Below are 22,500 nucleotides of genomic sequence, written 5' to 3'. Positions count from 1 at the left end.
ATGCGGCCGTGCTTGGTTATAAACGAGGCCCCTGGTCCACCTATCCACGGCTTTCTCCTCCATCGGCATTCATTATGCAGCACATTTCACGCGTAATGGTTATTTACGACGCTAACTTGAGACCGCAGACTTATGTTCTTCTAGCTACACTCATTCATCTGTTAATGCGTTATAAACTAGACTCCTTTGATGCATCCCATGATTCCCAGACTAAATAAATTACAGTGTAGCGTCTGGGCTGTTGGCTGTTGGCTGGTTTTAGGGACTTTTGTGGTTGTGTGTGTGTGTGTGTGTGTGTGTGTGTGTGTGTGTGTGTGTGTGTGTGTGCGTGTGCGTGTGCGTGTGTGCGTGCGTGCATTCATGTAATACATTGAGCATGTGCGTGTTGGGGCGTCTGCTCTGCAGCATCGTCTCCCGACACTGTCTCTCTCTACGCCGTCACGTGTGAAGCGCCTGGTAAGTGGTGATCATTAGCAAGCAGATGGCTGATATCACTTCCGCCAGAGACATGTGTAGGGCAGTCAATGTGTGGGTTTACTGAACGTTCCCTGTGTAACCGTACGAACACGAAATCAGAAGCAGGCAAATGTGAAACAGAACCACTATTAAATTGCAATTATGATCGCAGGTCCCTACAGCCGTTGGGTGATTTAGCGTAGCGGAGAAAGGTTAACCACGGCGCCGCTGTCCTGCGCTAATGAACTACGGTGTAGCGTCGCTGCTGTATTCTTAGGGGTGATGGGGATGACGGAGGAGGCACCGCCGCGCAGATGCCCCTAGCTTACGTGATGAAAAACGGTTTTAAACCCCCCCCCAAAAGTGTTGAGATAAATGATGTCTGCGGCTAACAGCCATTAACCAAATGGTGCTCCTCAAAGTGTTGTGGTTGTGTGGCTCTGGGAGTTCTCTGGCCAGTATGAAGGAGCTTCTGTTACTAGGGACAGTTACAGTACAGATAGGGCTAATGAGGGCCCACTAATGTGATTTCACCATAAATCACCGGCGGTCTCATATCGTCTCCATCTTGCTGAGCGTGACGGAGCGTCCGGGGGTCTGCCGTATTCTCTCTGGTCGTTATCGGCAACAAGGCACCGGGACGGGGTTAAGAGAGGAAGTGCGACAAGCGCTCTCACTGATATGTCAACTCAGGGCTAGATGTGGGTCAGAAACCCCACGAATTATTCATGAAAATGAATCTTAATGTCAAAGATAACCCATGTTAAACTTCTGCTCGCTATCTGCCTGCTCATTCATAATTGACGGCGGTTCATCTGCTCAACAGCCAGATGACCTTTGCGCACTTCGACACTGAGGGATATCTGTCGTGCCGATTTTAATCTGCGGGATAGTCCTCAACCGGAACACGTATGTCGTTGGCATGGTCCGAGGAATGCCGTCAGACAGAGGAATACAAATAAGTTCCAATTAGGGCTTAACCTTCCGCCATGGGCTGTAGTAGCCAAGAGTCCATCCCTTTCTGTGTCATGTCATTGAGACGCTTAGACAGCTTGGGTCTTGTGCAGAGGCATCAAACCAATGTAACAATAGAAACTGCTAAGACCCCTAAGCTAAGAGCTAAAACAGCTAAACTTGCGAGCTACAACCTCTGAATTGAGGTTATTTACAGGCTTATTTAACTTTTTTTGCTTTTATTTTTTCTCACTTATACCGCCATTATTATAAATGATATTATTTATAATAATGCTATTAATGCTATAAACAATATTAAGATTAATATCAATAGTAATACATTATAATACATATATAATATAATAAATGAAAACAATGATGAACAATAATATTTGTATTTATCATAATCCTTATTATCTACAATTGTAACATCACAGATTTCCTTATTGGAAATATCAAGAGACCTTTATAACCCGGCAGACTGCAGACTTGGCAGCACTCCTAATATCACTATCTATTACTGTAGCACTATCTAGTACTATTACTGTTTACCGTCTGATCAAACACTACCCCGTCTGGCTTGGCCTTCATGCTGGTGAGCCAGCATGTGTGACCTGGCAGGGACGTGTCGATAAGTGTGGCCTGAGCTGACCAGACACACAGCAAGGCCGAGGTCAGCCTGCTCTCTTCAGAGGAGATATTTTGGGACACTTTTCCGCTCACCCACACCAAAACAAGATGGGGTTGCCTGCAGGGCCTTTTCTTTTTTTTTTGTGTGTTTTTTTGTTTGCAGGGAGAACTCACTGCAGGAGGATGTAAATGGGAACACAGACGTGCACGCACACATACACACACACGCACACACACACACACACACACACACACACACACACACACACACACACACACACACACACACACACACACACACACACACACACACACACACATAGTCTAAAAGAATAACACACACACAAACACACACAGGGTGAGAGAACATTTTCCGCAGTGCTTCAATTCTGGATGTGTGTGCGTGCGTGCCGCTGTGTGTATGTTGGTGTATGGGTATTGGAAGATGAAAGTGAATTTTGCCTGGGGACATAAAAGAGTCCTTTGGACGTCAGACATTTCTGTGTTTCTTGAACCTTTTCGGCACTGTTATGTTAGCACCATTTGAAATAAATAAAATAAGTCAAGGAAAAATAACACCATAATTGATTCGTTTTTCAAGGAGACCTTCTTCTCCTTTGTTGTCGTAAAATAACGGAATTTCAGAACATACAAAGAAAAAAAAAACTCAAAAAGTCGCCCTAGTTTCTCTGTTTGTTATGTCATCAGCATTTTAGTGTGCATGAATTATCAGCTTAACAGATGCGACCAACCCTGTGGTTTGTCTAACGTCTGTTCCCACGCCCATGTCTGACAGAATGCTGTTTCCCTGTCTCTCTGCCTGTCTCTCCATCTGTCCGTGTGTCTGTCTGATCATAAGCTCCAACAGCTGGCTGGTTAACACTCCAGGTAGTAGTGCTCCTCGGCGCCAGCACAGCGCCCTCTCCCCCCGCTCAGCACAGGGGTTGGGAACACACAGTGGTACAGCGGCGTGTAGTGGTGGGAGTCACTCTGACAGACCCTTCAGCTGCATTAGTGCTAGGGCCTGGGTAAGCTACACCCTTTTATGTTCTCATTCCAGAGAGGAGTTATAGAATGAGTGCGGCGGTTCAAAAGACCAGCGTGTTTAGCTTTTCGGTTCCATGTAGGACCATTGTGTACGTTTATTTAAAAAGTACAGCTTTTAAGCTGACCTGCTTGGCACTGACCACGTTCCGACTCACCCGACACATCCCGACCCCTAGAGGGCCGTGTGCCACGTGTGAGGTCCCAGACCTTCCATCGACCTTCTGCACTAGCGCTTAACGTAAAGCTAACACTGTGCTTTGTCTTTTTATTTGGCTAGTTTTAATTAGATGCTTTCCTTCATGCCGGAAAAAAACAGTTTTGCTGTTGGGTGGGGGAGATGGGGGGGGGGGTATTCAGAGGCGGCATTTAGATGAGCATGTTTGATGCGCTTTGAAGAACACGGTGGCAATCCCCCCCCCACCAAAACAGCCCGGTTTTTCTTGTTATGTCATCAGTGTTCTTAGTGTGCTTGAATTATCTGCTTAACAGACGAGAGCAGCCCTGTGGTTTTGATAACGGCCTGCGATGCTGCGGTGGCGGCGGTGGTGGTGATGGCGGCGATAGTAGCGATGGTTACCTCAGAGGGAGACATCTTGATGGGTAAACTACCGTGTTACCGCAACTTCCCTGCGTCGCGGGCGGCAAAAAGTCGAAGCACTTCCACTACTTTCTGACGGACTCAATTGCAACATTTAATGTCATCCGGCGCAGACGCCCCGCCTCATCCACCAAAGAGCTTTGTAATCGGCGCCTGTCGCATTTAAATGGTGTCTGCGTTGAAACGTGCCTTGAAGGGAATGCGGCCGTGGAAAACTGATTAAAGACACAGAAAGATATAAATCCGTGAGTATTGTTTGTATTATGTGTAGTAGGATGGAGGTATAAACATATTGTAGCCAAAGGGAGATGGATTACATTCCTCCAACTCCACATATCAATTAGTCTATTACTTAGCTCTGTGTCCACACACTTCTCTCTCCGACTATCCTTTGGGTTATACACCAACCAGGCTTACTCTCATTTGAATGATTGACTGTCAGATCCGATAAAGTGTAATTGTTCAATAGTTTTTGTTTCCATAACACTATTAGGAATATACATTCATTAAATGTTCCATGTGAGCAATATATGTGAGTGTCGCTTTCATCCATTTTGTTCATTTGAAATAATATGAAACACAGGACTGGCTTCCCGACACACCATGGAGAATCCTCCCACTCCAGAACGAACGAGTCCTCTCTCCCTGTCACCGTATGCTCTGTGTGTCTAACATGTGATTCTGTGTAACAGCAGTCATTTCCTCTCGAGATGGTGACGGAGCAGACCTCATAATTGATCTCACCTCAATTTGGGAATGTGGGAAATGTAGCTCACAGCAGCTCTCAAACTATTTATGAGAATATTTGAGTATTCGCAGCGAACAGGAGGAGGGGCTGAAACAAGCTAAGGCCATGTGTAGGAGATGTCTCTCATGTACAGTCTTCAAGCGTGTATCAATTGTCCAAACACAAATCCATGTTTTTTATGATTTTCATGAATACGGCACCATCGTGAATCAACGTTCATATCGTTCTAGGGTGCTGAGGTGAAAACTGTTCCACAAACAGCTTAGCATGTATTGACATGACACGGTTCGTAATACCGGTAACTCCACAAAGCAAATAATTGGATGTAAATCTATTGTCTTGCCACCACGTGTAATTAGACAGAGCCGAGCCTCTCCACCTCCATGAAGACAAGGCGACAGTATCGTTTCATAATCGTTTCATAATAATTATTTTGAAGGATCTTTACTAGAAAATGCATGCGATTGCCGGTGTGAGCTGCACACCTGGCCATTGATCCTCTGCATGGAGGCGAAGCTGCTTACACCCTTTAGCATTAGGAAAATATGTTTCACCATACTGGAGGTTGGACAAACCACTGCAAACAGCTGTGGAAAACATCAAGGTCCCTAGATGACGAGACAGACGAACGGACGGACAGACGGACAGCAGGATAGAGGCTGTCCTCGCGTGAACCAGAAAGCAAACAAACAGCAATAGTAGTATTTGCTGCCCTCAATTTCACAACCAACTGGCTTTCCATTCCGTAGCCTGGAATGGCCTCTGTGAAAATAAGCAACAAGCAAATTATGTCATTTATAGGAGAATCTAGGATCGAATTAAACCAGTGCACACCCCTGAATGATACAACGAATATTTCCAATTCCGACTTACGCCGAAGGAACTCTGCTGATGAAAGACAAGGTAAAACTTGTTAGTATGGCACGGATTCTTTGCAACCATGGATGACACCTTGAAAGACTGAAAAATCTGTCTGATGGGACCAGAAAAACAGCACAAAAAACAGCTTTTTCATTTTTCAACGCCTGAATGGAATTTTGATTGGCCAACAGGGAAGAGGTATGTTGTATGACAGCAATGGTATTATGAGAATGAGCAATATATGTCAATAGGCTCTTTGTGGCTCAGTCATACATCGCTATGGTGGAGCTCACTTTTAGCTCCCTGCTCCCCGGCGGTAAGAACATGTGTTGTTGTTGTTGTTGTTGTTGTTTGCAGACACAATGTTTGATCAGGAGTTTCTAGATGGTTCCTACCAAGCTTATCTTCCGCAAATCTTCTACAGGCTAAAAATGTCGCTGAAGTTCAGTGTGAAGGCACACATATACACATGTATTTATCAAAATTTCTGTCAGTAGAAGTGTCAGTTCAAGAATTTCACTGTATCTATACTACTAGTCAGGCTATTCTCGTCAGGCAGCTTCTCTCCTTTCCTCTTCGTCCATCTTCTCTCCTCCCCTCCTCATTTGCTCTCTTCTTTTTTCTCTCCCCTCTCCTCTAATTTCCTCTGCTCTCATCTCCTCTCTCCTCTCCTCTCCTCTCCTGCCCTCTCCTCTCCTCTCCTCTCCTCTCCTCTCCTCTCCTCTCCTCTCCTCTCCTCTCCTCTCCTCTCCTGCCCTCTCCTCTCCTCTCCTCTCCTCTCCTCTCCTGCCCTCTCCTCTCCTCTCCTCTCCTCTCCTCTCCTCTCCTCTCCTCTCCTGTCCTCTCCTCTCCTCTCCTGCCCTCTCCTCTCCTCTCCTCTCCTGTCCTCTCCTCTCCTCTCCTGCCCTCTCCTCTCCTCTCCTCTCCTCTCCTGTCCTGTCCTGTCCTCTCCTCTCCTCTCCTGATCTCTCCTCTCCTCTACTGACCTCCTCTCCTTTCTCCTCACCTCTCCTCCCCTCTCCCCTCCTCTCCCCTCCTCCCCTTTCCATCCTTGTCCTCACAGCAGAGACTTCTGTTCTACATTCAGCCCCATGATGGGTTAAAGCCGGGCTCCGTTTATCGGGAGTGCCAAATTGTTTACCGAAAAGTGCTGATTTTGAGGTAAACTTCAGGCTATTGTTGGTTCCCTTGCTAGCCCCGTCCTCTGTCTTATCTGTTTATACAAAACATATTGCGTGAACCTGGGGTGAGAAACTAGCTTACATAACACAGCATACCGTCTCATTGGATTATTTCATCCTCTTTATCTGAGTTAGTGCTGGTCAGGGTGAAGGCCAGGTCTATCTCAGCCACCTAAAGGCACCAGGCTTAGGGCTGTTGCGTAATACGCGTCTACACACAAAGACACACACAGAAATACACACACACATGCCTATACTTACGCGTCACACACACAGAAACACACATGCACAGACTTACACATGGATGCACGTGTCTGTGTGTGTGTGTGTGTGTGTGTGTGTGTGTGTGTGTGTGTGTGTGTGTGTGTGTGTGTGTGTGTGTGTGTGTGTGTGTGTGTGTGTGTGTGTGTGTGAGAGTGTCTGTCTTATCTGATATGAGCTGTTTTAAGGTTTAATAACCTATGTCAACCATTCAGAACAGACGTGATATATTTGCTCTGCTAAGTTAATAGCCTCTCACACACACAAACACACACACACACACACACACACACACACACACACACACACACACACACACACACAAACACACACAAACACACACACACAGAATTACCCCCATAAATAGAGCGAGGACGTGCAGCATGCAGAAAGAAACTTGGCACAGGTCTCCCAGGTCACAAGTGCTGCAAAGTGAAGGGAGAACCACAGCCCCCATCGCCAGAGTACTGTAGCATGCAGCACTGTTGCATATGATGCATTTGAAATGGCACTGTGTGTGTTCCTCAAAACAAGTAGTCATTCTTGCCCTCTTACCAGTCAGAGATGTCTCAGCACCTACTAAGTGAATACATGAGACTGGATTCACTCAGAGAGGGCAAGGACCTCTGTAAAGTGAGCTGCGTGATTAGCACGCTGCAACACGCAGTTCATCTCAAAGAGGGCTCACTTTAAATTTAAATTCAGCCAAGTTCAGACAGCCCAGTTAAGGCCTTTACCACAATGTCCAATCGTCGCAGAATGTCTCCACGCACCTGCATGAATCTGTCTGTGCGTGTGTCTGCGTGCGTGTGTGTGAGGGTGTGTGTGTGAGGATGTGTCTCTGTGCATGTGTGTGTGTCTGCGCGTGTGTGTGCCTGTGGTGTGTGTGTGTGTCTGCCTGTGTGTGTGCCTGTGGTGTGTGTGTGTGTCTGCGTGTGTGTGTGCCTGTGTGTTGATGTGTGTCTGCGTGTGTGTGTGCCTGTGGTGTGTGTGTGTGTCTGCGTGTGTGTGTGCCTGTGTGTTGATGTGTGTCTGCGTGTGTGTGTGCCTGTGGTGTGTGTGTGTGTCTGCGTGTGTGTGTGCCTGTGTGTTGATGTGTGTCTGCGTGTGTGTGTGCCTGTGGTGTGTGTGTGTGTCTGCGTGTGTGTGCCTGTGTGTTGATGTGTGTCTGCGTGTGTGTGTGTGTCAGTGATAAGGCTCTGATAAGACCGCCTTGCAGAGAGCTGGTGATAAGCTTACACTGCGGCTGAGATCCTTCGACTGGTTTCCAAACCTCAGACAGGGTGTGCGTTTGTTTACTGTCTGTCTGCCTTACCCCCCACCCCCACATACACACACAAATGGACACACACACGGACACGCACCCCCACGGACAAACACCTGTGTTCGCAATTTCTGTGCTCACTCGATGCTATACTTTTTCTCCCTTTCAACTCTGCTCCCCTTCTGCCTTTCTTTTTGTTCAGTTTCATACCATTTGTTTGATTCTCGTCTACATCACTCTCTCCCCTCTCTCTGGCTCTCTCTCTCCCTTCGCTCACGCTCTCCCCTCTCTCTCTCTCTCTCTCTATCTATCTCTCTCTCTCTCTCTCTCTCGCTCCTCTCTCTCTCCCCTCTCTCTCTCTGTCTCCCTCTCTCTCTCTCTCTCTCCCCTCTCTGTCTCCCTCTCTCTCTCCCTCTCTCTCTCTGTCTCCCTCTCTCTCTCTCTCTCTCCCCTCTCTGTCTCCCTCTCTCTCTCTGTCTCCCTCTCTCTCTCTCTCTCTCTCTCTCTCTCTCTCTCTCTCTCTCTCTCTCTCTCTCTCTCTCTCGCTCCTCTCTCTCTCCCCTCTCTCTCTCTCTCTGTCTCCCTCTCTCTCTCTTTCTCTCTCTCTCTCTCTCTCTCTCTCTCTCTCTCTCTCTCTCTCTCTCTCTCTCTCTCTCTCTCTCTCTCTCTCTCCCTTTCTCTCTCTCTCTTTCTCTCTCTCTCTCTCTCTCTCTCTCTCTCTCTCTCTCTCTCTCTCTCTCTCTCTCTCTCTCTCTCTCTCTCTCTCTCTCTCTCTCTCTCTCTCTCACTCTCCCCTATCTCTCTCTCTCTCTCTCTATCCCCTATGTCTCGCTCTCTCTCTGTCTTTGTCTCTCTCTGTCTCTCTCTCTCTCTTTCATTCCAGCATATTTTCTTCTTCTTGTTTTTATCTGTCTGGTGCAGGACTTTGTTAGTGTGTTTCTGTGTTTGTTCGCGCGCCTCTCCTCCCTTTGTCTCCATGGGGGGTTATGTCTCGGCTTTCTTCTCACATTTTTCCTGTTTTTTCTAGCGGATAAAAAAAGAAAAATGAAACTTGTGATTTTCTCCAGCTATCTCCACCTTCTCGTCTCCAACCTGCTGCCGACCCACCCGCTGTGAATGCTCTTCCCTTCGTCTGTGATCTCTCTCTCTCTCCCCCTCTGTCTGTCTGTCTGTCTCTCTCCCTCTCCCTCCCTCTCTCTCTGTCTGTCTTTCTCTCCTCCTTCTCTCTCTGTCTGTCTTTCTCTCCTCCTTCTCTCTTTGTCTGTCTTTCTCTCTCCCCCTCTCTCTGTCTGTCTTTCTCTCCCCCTCGCTCTCTCTCTCCCTCTCTCTGTCTGTCTCACATTCATTCCTGACTCAAGTCCTCAACAACATTGTGTCACCGCTTTGCCAAAAACAGGTCTTCCTCACCCCCCCCCCCCACCACCACCACCACCACCCATCCCTCCCATCTCCCTCCCAGCACACCACCACCACCTGCAAAATCGTCTATCGCATTTTTTCAGCTTTCCTTCTGGGTTTTGGGGGGGGGGGGGGGGGGGATTTTGGTCCTCATTTCATTTCTTTGTTCCTTTTATTTTAATTCAGATACACGCAGAGACGGCGTGGCACTCTGTGCTTTTGAAATGTAAATAAAGTTTGGTTGTTGCCGAGCGGGCTCCAGCCCGGGCCGGCTTCAAAGGTGCAGGCGGACGGGGCCGTGGTGGGACGCGGCGGCCCGGGTCAACGCGGCGCTCCCGGCTCTCTTGTTATTCTCTTCTCTCTCTATGTTGTAGCCCTCTTTCATGTAAGAACCTAAGAACTTATTTGTTGAAGAAGTGGTTGGCGAGTCAGGGGTCTCCAGCAAACCACCCACCTAGCCTGCTATCGTAAACGCAGCGCGTGTTTGTGTGTGTGTTGGTTTGTGTGTGTGTGTGTGTGTGTGTGTGTGTGTGTGTGTGTGTGTGGGTCTGTGTTTTCGGTACTCTGGTTTTCTGGTTCTTTGTGACAGACATCGCCCGCCAGGGGCTGCACTCGTCCGTGTGAGGCGTCGTTCTACAGAACCCTGTTGACTGTTGGGTTGAGCTGATGGATTTTATTCCTTCTCCGTTGTCTTTGTGCTGCAGGGGCCGTGGCGACATCAGAGAGCCTGCCATCAAGCTGAGCCAGCGGAGCCGCAACCTAGAGACACAGGACACAGACAGAAAGGAAGGCAAGCCGTTACCGAGAAAACACGATTACAGCGGAAAAACAAGACAGATGCAGACATGTGTCCACTTTGAGGAAACCAACCTGACAGACAAGACGTTGGACTCCCGCAAGACTCCCCACACAGAACCCTATTCACTCCGACAGGAAGTAGAAACTCTCTGAAATCCACCACAGGAAGGAAGCGCGAGGGCTGAAGGAAGACATCGGAGAGGACGCACAGGCGAACAGACGCACATTCAAGAGATGGTCACTGGGTCCCGGCCATGGCTGTAGCCCTGTGGCTCGGAGGATAGCGAGCGTGTACACCCCTGCCCCCATACCCCCGCCCTCCTCCCCCTTCCACCACCACCACCCCCCTTAACTCCTATGACTACCACCAACCCTCACTGAAACCTCCTGGACCTCCAGTCCCCCTGCCCCATACACCCAACACCTAGCCCAGACGCCAGCACCCAGAGGACTCCTCCCTCACTAGACCCAAACTCTGAAATCATCTGACCTCCATCTCACTCACATTCTCCCTCTCCTATTGCCTTCACCTGCACCGGCAGACTGAGGTCATCACAAATACCAGAAAAATAAGAGTCTTGTTATGTTCGCGGGAAACTTGATCGACTTGTTTGCAGGATAGTAAAGCCACCTGTTCACGGGAAAGTAAAGCGTCTTGTCTTTGGGACAATAAAGAGTCTTGCCTGCGGTACAGTAAATTGTCTTGTTCGCAGGACAGTAAACCGTCTTGTTCACTGGACAGTAAAGTGTCTTGTTCACAGGACAGTAAAGAGTCTTGTTCACAGGACAGTAAAGTGTCTTGTTCACAGGACAGGAAAGAGTCTTGTTCACAGGACAGTAAAGCGTCTTGCCTGTGGGACAGTAAAGTGTCTTGTTCACTGGACAGTAAAGGGTCTTGTTCACAGGACAGTAAAGCGTCTTGTTCACAGGACAGTAAAGCGCCTTGTTCACAGGACAGTAAAGCGTCTTGTTCACTGGACAGTAAAGCATCTTGTTCACAGGACTGTAAAGCGCCTTGTTCACAGGACAGTAATCAAGCCAGTAAACCGGCCAGCCACTGTGCAAGGTGACGGCCTGCCCATTCTCACGTATGGCCTGTTGACGAAGGAAGATGGCAGTCGAACATTTGCACGTTCCAGTTTTCGGCTCCTCCTCCTACTCCTCCTCCTCCTCCTCCTGCTCCTGCTCCTGCTCGCCACGCCCAGCGACCTCGCCTCGCACCGGTTGAGGTCGGACGGTCGGACGGTCGGACGGTCGCCTGGCATCCCTTCGTGGCTCGGGCAGCGGTGAGCGCAACGCTGGGAGGAGCAGCATGCAGGAAACAGACTTGCCGGCCTCCAACGCCTTCAAAGGTACGCACCGATTTCAGGGGTGAAGGAAACTGCACATGAAGTACAAAGGACAGCATGTTATTTATGTACGTTTAGTGGTGGACTAAGTGAATGGTTATGGTCCCCAGTAGACTCACACTTACTCAAACACTCAAGAAACTGTAAATAAGTGTCAATAGAAAGAAGGCTAGTCATTACCAATCATTAGACCCCAATTAACATTGTTCTGAGGAGGTAACATTCAAGGAAGCACAATAGGCTCGACTCATTTATATGGGTTCCATTTACATAGCATCCGACAACCCATTCAAAGGCAAATGGATATTTAGAGTGTGCTCACTATTGGCTGCGTCCACAGCTCCGATGTGTAAGAATAATGTGTCACATGGTAAAACGCAGTAGTTGCTTAGTGACAAAACAGCTCCATGAGCGAGGCAAGCTTTTAGACTGCGCTGCCCTTCAGAATCACCCATTATATCTATGTTTTGATGAACTAATACAGAGATTCTCTAGTGCTCTGCCATTAGCTGGTAAAACGATGAGTTGTGTACAGAAGTTGAAATTGTAATCTATTTCCCAATTAACCTTCTGCAAGCATAGTAGACTGAAACACACTGTTTATTTACAGTTTTTTGTCTTATTATATTGCAGAGATCTCCTTTGCAGAGCAAGGTGAACATTTAGGGTGGAAGTTTATCATAAATCGCTGATAGGTTGATTGTTTTTTAATTAATGTTTGAAACCTTAAAGGCACCCAGTGCCTAAAAAAAAATAAACATTCAATTTCTAGTCTTTTTTACACGTAGTAAGTTTCAATAACTCCATACCATTACATACCGACATTTAAGCAGCAAAGATGAGACGTCGGTTGTGTGGTGAGAACTGATACAAAATCGATAACAACAACAATGCCGCCATTTTCTTTATTTTTTGTAACCTACAATAAATAAAGCAGGCTTCCAGTCAATGGAAAAATGGCTTCTCCCCACCGGCGATTGTTGTTGTTTCTATCAGTTCTCACCACACAACGACGTCTCATCTTTGCTCCTTGAATGTCGATATGTAATGGTATGGAGTTATTGAAACTTACTACGTGTAAAAAAGACTAGAAATTGAATGTTTATTTTTCATTGAATGTTTACATAAAGTTGCACTGGGTGCCTTTAATAGATACATTTTGTTATTTCTATGCTCCCAGAACAGACTAACTCTTGCTATTTACTTCAATGTGGGCACGGTATACCTTCATACCTTCAACATTTCAAATTAGAAATGCAGCCAGCCAAGGGACACCTGTGTCGGACGGACACATTTGACCGGGGATTTTGATGGATGCAGGAATGTCTTACCAATATCATAAAGAGATGTTGAAGTCGATTGGTTTGGCCCCGATTTTGAATCAATTGTAATCTATATAGTCACCATTAAAGCAGTCACAGTTTAAACCTGAAATAAACTAGCGTTCCAACTTTGGACTGTTGAAAAAGAAAAAGCCCTTACATGTGCAGACTTTGTTTGAGGATGGTTAGATTTTATTTCAAGGTGAAGAGACGGTTAAGACCAAGTTTATGGTGTTGAAAATAACCTTTTTATAGTAAAAAAAAGCAAAAGAGAGATCCTTTCTATAAGGGCAGAGATGTTATGACGGACATTAGAGCAGCGGACTGAGATAGGACAAGAGAGTCCTGTCAAGGCAATCATCTGAAGGTCTCCAGTGTGACCCCAGAGAAGCCAAAGGTTGGCCGAGCCAAATGAAGATTTACCTCAAAACTGGCTCCCTGTGATTTGTAGGTTTGGCTCTCATCTCATCTCAACCCAATTCACTGTGTGTCATATTTCTTTTATATTTTGCCACCATTACAAAATGCAAGAACCTGACTTCACCCTTTTGTTTTTAGTTTATTTTGAAACACTGCACTATAGAAATTTTTTTAAGTGTAGCTTTACTGTGATTAACTGCCTGGCTGTTGGTAACTGTGAGCTAATTAAGGTTGAAGAGCAGATATAGTGTGTGGTGTGAATGGTTGTCATGGCTTTTTATTAAAACACAACTCATATCAGATTGGACACAAGCACATACATTTATAGACTATGAATTTTGCAGGCATGTGTCTCCTCAATGATTTTATTTCTTTATTTATGCGTGTGTGTGTCTTTGTGTCTGATGTGTGGGTGTGTGTTTTTGTACGTCAATGTGTGTGTTTGTGTGTGTGTGCGGCGATGTGTCTGTGTAAGGAGTGTGTGTGTGTGCGTCGATGTGTCTGTGTATGCATGTGTTTTTGCGTGTCTGTGTGTATGCGTCAATGTGTGTGTGTATGTGCGTCGATGTGTTTGTGTATGCATGTGTTTTTGTGTGTCTGTGTGTATGCGTCAATGTGTGTGTGTATGTGCGTCGATGTGTCTGTGTGATTGTGTGTGTGCGTCGATGTGTCTGTGTGTATGCATGTGTTTGTACATCGATGTGAATGCATGTATTTATTTGTGTACTGTGTGTTGATGTCCCTGCCTGTACGCCTGTGTGTGTGTGTGTGTGTGTGTGCTCGATGAGGGAACATGCAGTCATGGGGCGTCAGTAAACACAGACAGCGGCGCGCGTGCATGGGGGGACGGAGCGGTCGATCGCTGCAGGGTTGAACCAAGGTTTGGTTTACTGTGTGCAGGGTTCATGTCCGGAGGAAAGCACTTAAACACATGTCATCCGGCCTCTCACTCCAACCCCGTTGCTATGTGCTGTGTGTGTGTTTGTCTCCTATGTCATGTATGGTTGTGTGGGTAATATTGTGGTCAAGTGTCATGCTTAGACGTGTGTGTGTGTGTGTGTGTGTGTGTGTGTGTGTGTGTGTGTGTGTGTGTGTGTGTGTGTGTGTGTGTGTGTGTGTGTGTGTGTGTGTGTGTGTTTGTGTGTCATGTATGGTTGTGTGTGTATTATGTTTAAGTGTCATGATTGATAGTGTGTGTGTTTGTTTGTGTGATAATGTCAAACGTCAAATGTCAGATACAGTGAAATCCATCCTCCCACCTCACCCTTTCCTCCCCCTCCACCCGGTGTCTCCTCCCCTTGGTGTCATGTTTCTCTCTTCTTATTTTGCACTTCCTTTAACTGTTTTACCTTTGGCCATTTTTCTGGTTTGCTTTCAATTTGTTATGCTCGTCTTCCTGCTATATCTCTGTCTCTCTCTCTCTTTCTTAGTCTCTCCATCAATCTCTCCCTCCTAATCTCTCCTACTCTCTCTGTCTGTCTCTTTCTTACTCCCTCTCTCCTTTCCTCTCTCTCTCTCTCTCTCTCTCTCTCTCTCTCTCTCTCTCTCCATCCCTATGTCTGTCTCCCTCTCTCCATCTGTCTGTCTGTCTGTCTGCTGTTCCCCACATTCGATCCATATTGAGTCCCCTTGCAGGAGTTCATTCAATCCAGTGAGTGACGGGCTGGGCCATTAGTGGCAGACTTCCTGCCCAGCTCCCTGCCCCCTCGCCTGGGGCCGTTGGCCAAAGGCTGGGGGCACAGACACAAGCATGTCTGGGTGTCTGGCACTCTCGTATATCCCTTTGCATGTCTGCCCGGCTGCTATTGTGTTAGCTATGTGTTGGTCTCGATACCCCATCTGTCTATGAGTCTTTTGGTCCTCACATATTGAGACCTGACTGAGGCTGTGGAAGAGGCAGATTTAAAAGTAACAGCCAACTTGAGAGATTTATTAGCAGGGAAAATCACAAAACTCGAAATCAAAAAGGCTGAGGATTATTTACTTTAAAATTAACAACCGGTTGAACCAGTGCGAGACAGCCTACATTATCGTCTTGGAAGGCCAAGAAAATGGACTTCTGCGGTGCACACGCAATGCAAAAATAGCACATTAGCAAGCATTTTCATTACAAGCTGGACTGTGGAACAGCTTGTGTCTATGGGAAGATTATTTGGGCCTTGTGTATTTTTGTTGCTGCATGCCAAGGAGAGTCTGAGCTGGCATGGTTGGTGTTGATCACTTTGGACGAGGCCCCGCTGCTATCTGCTCTGGCTTCAATCTGCTCACGTGGCTGTCAGGAGTCTTCCCTCAGGTGCTTGTCAGATGGTGAGAGAAGATAGCCATGCAGCAGCTCCCCATGGGAACCCACTCTCTCTCTCTCTCTCTCGCTCTCTCTCTCTCTCTCTCTCTCGCTCTCTCTCTCTCTCTCTCTCTCTCTCTCTCTCTCTCTCTCTCTCTCTCTCTCTCTCTCTCTCTCTCTCTCTCTCTCTCTCTCTCTATCCATCACTCTCTCTCTCCCTCTCTCCGTCTCTCTCTCCCTTTTTCCATCTTTTTCGTTCTTACTTATCAGCAAATAAACAGACATCTTTTCTCCCACAAGGGGCAGATGGATCAGATAGGGGATAGGTTTGGACCTGAATGTAGACACGGGTGCCGTCCCAAACTCACCAGGACCAAAACACCCTAATAAGGTGTCTTATTAAGAAGAGTGGAATCGCCCTGTGGCCTCGCAGGAGCCCTGAATCAAGTTCACCTTTTAATACTGTCAGGCCCGGGTCAGATCGTCAGGGGCCGACCCGCAGGGCCCAAACTATCTCGGCCCCCCTAGCTGAGCGTTGTCCCTGGTGCTTCAGAGAGCACCCCCCCCCCCCCCCCAGCCTCACTGGTAGCAGCACTACCTCACTCAGAGCCTTCGCCCCAAACACTCTGCAGGCAGGATGTATACAAATACCTCACAGACAGAACCCCCTCTTAACACTCCTGATCTCACCCCTTCATCCTGTTACGGAGATCAATCATGGTTAGTAGCACCACCGGCACTGTTTGGAGAAGCACTTTGTCTTGCCAACAGTGCTCAAATCAAATGCAAAAAGACGAGTCGATTACGTATGAAATCACCAAGCCTTTTCTGCCCATAGCGTAGAGCATGTACAGATGATGATGCTAATACTTCTCTCCAGCCGCAAGTCAGACAAAACAGCGCATTGAAAAGATTACATTCTGTAACATTTTGAACTAAGTGCTCAATTGATTCTTCTGAAATATAATAAATGAATTATTAAACAATAAAAAGCGTACAATATACATAGAACACATAGAACCCGCTATGCACAAGACATTTCCCCTCATAGTCTCAGTTTACTGGGTTCTGGATCCACACCAAACACCTAAAGTGTGTTTATCATTGGGCTCTCTCTGTGCTCTGCTTGACTGAAGCTCTATTTAGGCAATTTGTTGAGTTTCTACGGCTGCTCCTGGCTCTAACGCTCACCTTGAAGAGACTGTGCGTTTTTTCTTTCTCCTAGAAGACCATCCCTGCCCTTTAGGCAAGCGGCGACACGTTTAATTGGTGCTCCACACAACGATTTCTAAAGCAGTTACTACTTCATTAGACAAGGACAGAGCCTGTCTCCTTCAACCCCCCTCCCACCTTTAAAGCCCGGCTGAACGGCCATTCTTTGATTTGACATTTTCTAGCGTTAAAGTGCTCAATGGCACCAAGGGATAAAGTGGAAGGGACAGGACAGGAGATAGCTAACGTTCTCCTCTGAGCACAAGGGCGGTCGATAAACACGTCCCTGCAATCGGCAGCCGCAGCCTCCAGTCACTGCACTCTCTAGCGAGCTGACCGTCGTGTATACCTCTGCTAGTCCAAGCTGCTACGCCTCCAGGTCAAGTGGGTGGCTTTTGCCGTTCTGTCCTTCTCGGATTTCACGCAAAGGCCAGAGATGATCCTTCCTTACCTCTTCCGGAGGCAGACCTGCAGTGGGTCATGGTGCCAAGGACTTCTGGTCCGGGGATTAGAATCCAACGAGGGCAACTCAGACCGGTGTGAATGACTGAAAGCCATTCTTACTGTCATCTCGCCTCTCAAATGAGGCAAGATTTATGTTTCAGATAAAGAGGATGATACTTCTCTGGTGATACAAAGCTCATGGCTTCACTAAAACATCCGTTAACAACATAAATGTCAAAATGACTTTGTTGTAGCGAGTCTGCCGGAGAGCATTCAGCCTGCGTGCACCCTGCCTCTGAATGTGTAACAGCAGTGGCACTTTGGTAGCATTTCACCTGCATGTGCCCTGGCTATAGACGCCCTGGATATAAATGTATCCAGCAGGAAAGGTCCACCCTTACTGTATCGTGTGATTACGCTAGCGCGCAAATTTTGGTTTATGTTGGCCAAACAATGTGCAACTTCCGCATGAACATAAATGTGAACAAATGTGCAACGTTGTCCTCCATACGGCATACTGTTGGGTAATGTAGGTTGAGTTAGGGCTCTATTGTGCTTCAGCGTTACATTTTATGTTATGAACAGCACTGTGTACTTTCAGGGGTTAGCGGCGGGCCGGCGTGCTTAGATGTATCCCCCCCCCACACCTCTGAGGGACCCATCGACCATAACACACCGCGTTATGGATGTGCTGCTGCTGATTGGCTCGTGCTGATTGGCTGATGCTATTAAAGTTAACACAAGAGACATGGTCCACTGTACATGATGTACTTTTTGCAACCAATTTGCACTCATTAGAGGAAGCTCAGCAGACCGGATGTGTGGTAACCCTTCAGTGGTGGGGAGCCATCTCAATCCACTGCTAATGCGTACTCTGTACAGGAGGCCTAGGAGTCCTCTTTGCGCCGTTTCCAAAACAAATCTAGTGGAATAAAGGCAATTTGTAGCATTAGTACCCGATAGTTACTCTGACCTCAGTGTTCTTTGTAAAGAGCCTATGCTTCTCTTTGTGTAAGTTTATCCAATGTACCTTCAGTACTTCCGCATGAAGTACTGAAGGTACGTCTGCGCGGGAGCGGGGAGGGTAACAAGCCCTGTGCTTGCAGATCTGGTGCGCATTTCCTCCAACCAACCTGCGAGAGTCCGGATGGCATGAAGGCATTGTCTGTTTGTATGGATGTCGCGTTTGTGTATCAGTCTGGGTGTAGGTGTATACTATCTACTACTATGTAGGTGTTTAACCCATGCTGCATGTGACACTGTGCTTGCAACTGGGAATTAACTCCTGTGAATTCAAATATATGTTCATATAATTGCAGGAGCACACACAATAATCATAACATGATAATTGTGTAAATGCAGGGCATATATGCACGCATTCATTGAGAGTTGTCCAGGTTATACAACTGGGTGGATGCATGCCAAACACTTTGTGTGCGTGTGTGTGTGTGTGTGTGTGTGTGTGTGTGTGTGTGTGTGTGTGTGTGTGTGTGTGTGTGTGTGTGTGTGTGTGTGTGTGTGTGTGTGTGTGTGTGTGTGTGGGTGTCTACAATAATGTGCAAGCAATGCAATGTCATGACTTAGGTTAACTGAGCCGCATAATCTATTGAGTAGAACTACAGCGACATCTCCATCAGAAAGAAGCAGTAGCTTATGTGTAGACGTGCTCCATGCTGGTCCGTTTGAGGCGCGTGTCTGTGTGTTTAGTACTTTGACATTGTCTATGGCAGCATAAAGTATTTGGCCCCCCACGAAGTTGTGGAAATGTACAGAGTCTGACACATGCAGTTAGTCACCTCGCAGCCACTGTGCTACCTGTGTGTGTGTGTCAGCAATTGTTTATTTGTATATTTTCTCTAAGAGTGTCTGGCTTTTGATGAGAGATTTTAAATATTTGTGTGTGCGTGTGTGTGTGTGTGTGTGTGTGTCTGTGTGTGTGTCTGTGTGTGTGTGTGCGTTTCAGCATTTGTTTATTCGCATTTCTTCTGTAGCTGTGTGTGGCTTTTGATGAGAGATTTAAGAGATGTGTGTGTGTGTGTGTGTGTGTGTGTGTGTGTGTGTGTGTGTGTGTGTGTGTGTGTGTGTGTGTGTGTGTGTGTGTGTGTGTGTGTGTGTGTGTGTGTGTGTGTGTGTGTGTGTGTGTGTGATTGCTCATCCATTCTCTGTGTGCTTGGCTGCCGGTTGTCTGATGTGCTATGCTGTATTTACTCCAGCCCCCCCCCCCCCCCCCCCCCCCTCCCATGTTTACACTGCCCTTAATAGGAACACTTTGATTGGGTAACGTCTACATGTACGCTTCTTCCAGCGCACGAGCGAGTGTGTTATGTTTATATATGTGTGTGTGTGTGTGTGTGTGTGTGTGTGTGTGTGTGTGTGTGTGTGTGTGTGTGTGTGTGTGTGTGTGTGTGTGTGTGTGTGTGTGTGTGTGTTTGTTTGTGCATATGTGTGTGTGTGGGAGGTCTTTGTGTGTGTTTATGCATGTGTGGGCCTTTGCATTGTGGGTAGGCTTTATTGTTAGTGGCTGCCTGTCTGTGTGTATCTTGAGTGTCTGCTCTTTGTTTCTTGAGTGTCTGCCTCTATCTGTTTCCCTCTAATTAATTGACATGTGTTTTGGCTGTATTTGATAACTGCGGTGAGGGGGAGCTGCTGTTGTCTCGCAGCCTTTACATAACAACGTTGTTTTTTTTCCAACCATTCCACTGAATGGACAGCTGGGGAGTGGCGGCCCTCCAAGAAATATCCCAGAGACATGCTGCATAGCTCCCTATAGATTAGCACTCATGTATGTCAAATGCTTAACAAAAACATAAACAAAAATGGATTAGTTTGAATAATTGCATTAGTGCTGGATTGCAACGTGAGCAGTTTATGGTATGTGTTCCATTACTGGGATTGGACATGTGTAGTGGTACTGAAAGGCAGAATAGATTAGAGCTCACCCAGGTTTTCATTTGACTTCTGCTCCTGGTGCCTATTAGGTGTTCTCATTAAAGGTAAAGGCAGGATCTGGAGATACATGTGGAACGAGGGCGGAGGACACTTCAATAGGTTTTCAAAATACACTCCACTTTACGCTATCCTAATTCACACCCACAGTTTTTGATTTATTTTGTCTCTTGCTTTATATTTTTATTTAATTAGTTGGGAAGAGTGTGGTGTTTTTATTGATATGCAACAATACAGCTAATCAATCTCTCATCTTCAATTTAATCTAAGGTAGTCTAATCTAACACACAGGGGTTGTGTAAACTAGCCAGGCTAACCAATCCTGAATTATTTCAACGTGGCACAATATATCTGTACAACAGAATAAGATAAATTTCAAAACTGCATCAATCAATCAATCAATCAATCAATAAACTTTAATGTCATTGCACATGTTACAGAGCAACGAAAAAGACCAGTTACATTCTGTCCAAGAAAAATAAAAGACAGTGTGGGGAGACAGGACGGAGAGACTGTCAGGCGCTCGTTAGATAAGAAACATGCGGCCCGCATTAGATAAGAAAATTAAAAAAGCTAAACAAGAGGGTGACGAGGGGAAAAAAAGTAAATACCCCAAACTATGCTCCTCTAAGGGAGGCACAGTGTAGGGAATAGCAAAAAATACCTCAACACATATGCAACATATCAAAAACATCACAAACACATGTGGGAGGGGGGAAGGGTATCGGGGAGGGGAGGTGTCACAGCTCAGACCCCGGGAGGAGGACGCAGCCAGCGGGCGCATCGCATCACTCACGGCATACTGTGCTGCAACGAGGGACGGAGAGGGGGGAGGGAGTCCAGTAGGCGTCGAGTCCAGGGGGTGTGTGTGTTATCTGTCTTGTGTGTGTGTGTGTGTGTGTGAGCCCAAGGACTCCACAGACTCAACAGTGTCTCTCCCGTCTGATGCTGGTGACGAGGACACGGCCGTCGCCGTGGAGACGACCACGAAGAGTTCCGAACCAGTGACAAAGTTCACGGGAGGTGGAGGATGGGGGGAGGGGTGGCAGGGCATCTGTCTGCATAACAACCAGGGGAGGCATCAGAGACTGAATCCCCGCCGTTCACCAGCAACGTAGAGAGCCGAGATTTGCATCATGCTCCAAATGTCTTTGTCTGCCTCTTCAGATATTTTGTGTTCCCTCTAACTCTTTAGACTTTGAAGAAAAGTCTTCTTATAGGAGAACAAGAGTGTAGATCCCTGCACGCGCGTACGGTTTAAACGGAATCCCAAGGCTGGGATGTAACACAGTATAATCAGTTTATTGAGGAAAAATGGTTTTCTGAGGTAGGGATAAGAAAAAAATTCAGTTAGGGTTAATTGCATCTCTTTGCCACCAATTTAATCAATTTGGACACAAAGATATTTCTCTCACCGGATTAACTCTGACAAGTCTGATTCTGAAAAATAATACATTATGACTTTTACATTTTGTTTACTTTAAGTTATTTTATTTATTTACATTTTTTGTTTACTTAACTAAAAAATGTATTCAAACAATGAAATTGTTAGACAATAAAAGATACATAAAATAATTAATATAAAAAAAAAAAAACCTCATGGAATTGGGTTGAGAAATGTAAACGTTAGTGTCATGATCCGTTCCTGGCTTTCCATCCTACTGCCAGCTCTGTACTGTCATGATCCGCTCCTGGCTTTCCATCCCACTGCCAGCTCTGCCAGTACTTTTCCTGATCACCTGCCTGACACTCCCACCTCATCAGTGCAACCACCTTCACTGGTGTTCCGAATATTTCCCCCCTACCGTTTTCCAAAATAACATTGTGCACACAGCATCGTTTTCAAAAAAGTTGTCGTTTACATCAAAACGCATAAATACGCCGTCGAGCGCCATTATAACTATGCCAAACCTATGGGTGGCAGTCTAGTATCGCTTAGATCGGGCCCAGAAAATCAAGCCCGACCCGGCCCGAGCCCGTGCACGTTCTGTCCGAGCCCGGACCGACCCGACACATTAACCGTAATTATGAGCCCGAGCCCGATTTCAACCCGACTTTTTTTTTTAATACATATGTAACTTTGTACACATTTGTTACTAGGCCTACTCTGCTAAATATATATGTAAGGGATAATGTATAGAACGCCGGTCATTATCGGGAAAATAAGCCCCGACAGGGCGAACAGTACACCGACTGACGCGCAGCGAAGTTGTCTTGCTTCGCCCTGAAGGGGCTTACTTTCGACAATAACCGGCGACGTTCTATACATTATCCCACTTATTACACGGCTACTTGCCAAAACGAAAAAATAACTTCACATGGTGTGTCTT

General features: G+C 46.7%; 1 protein-coding gene across 1 annotated transcript in view; it reads left to right on the top strand.

Annotated features, from left to right (window-relative positions):
- ldlrad4b (low density lipoprotein receptor class A domain containing 4b) overlaps positions 1-22,500 on the top strand; it is a 152,733-nt gene that overhangs the window by 44,535 nt on the left and 85,698 nt on the right. The window contains exon 3 of the mRNA XM_030370747.1: positions 10,103-11,548. Within this exon, the coding sequence (XP_030226607.1) occupies positions 11,509-11,548 (40 nt within the window). The 5' untranslated portion in view covers positions 10,103-11,508. The remainder of the gene's footprint in view (positions 1-10,102; positions 11,549-22,500) is intronic.

The sequence above is a fragment of the Gadus morhua genome, chromosome 11 (genome assembly GCF_902167405.1).
Source record: "Gadus morhua chromosome 11, gadMor3.0, whole genome shotgun sequence".
NCBI classification, from domain to species: Eukaryota; Metazoa; Chordata; class Actinopteri; order Gadiformes; family Gadidae; genus Gadus; species Gadus morhua.
This window is presented reverse-complemented; position numbering and strand designations above follow the sequence as displayed.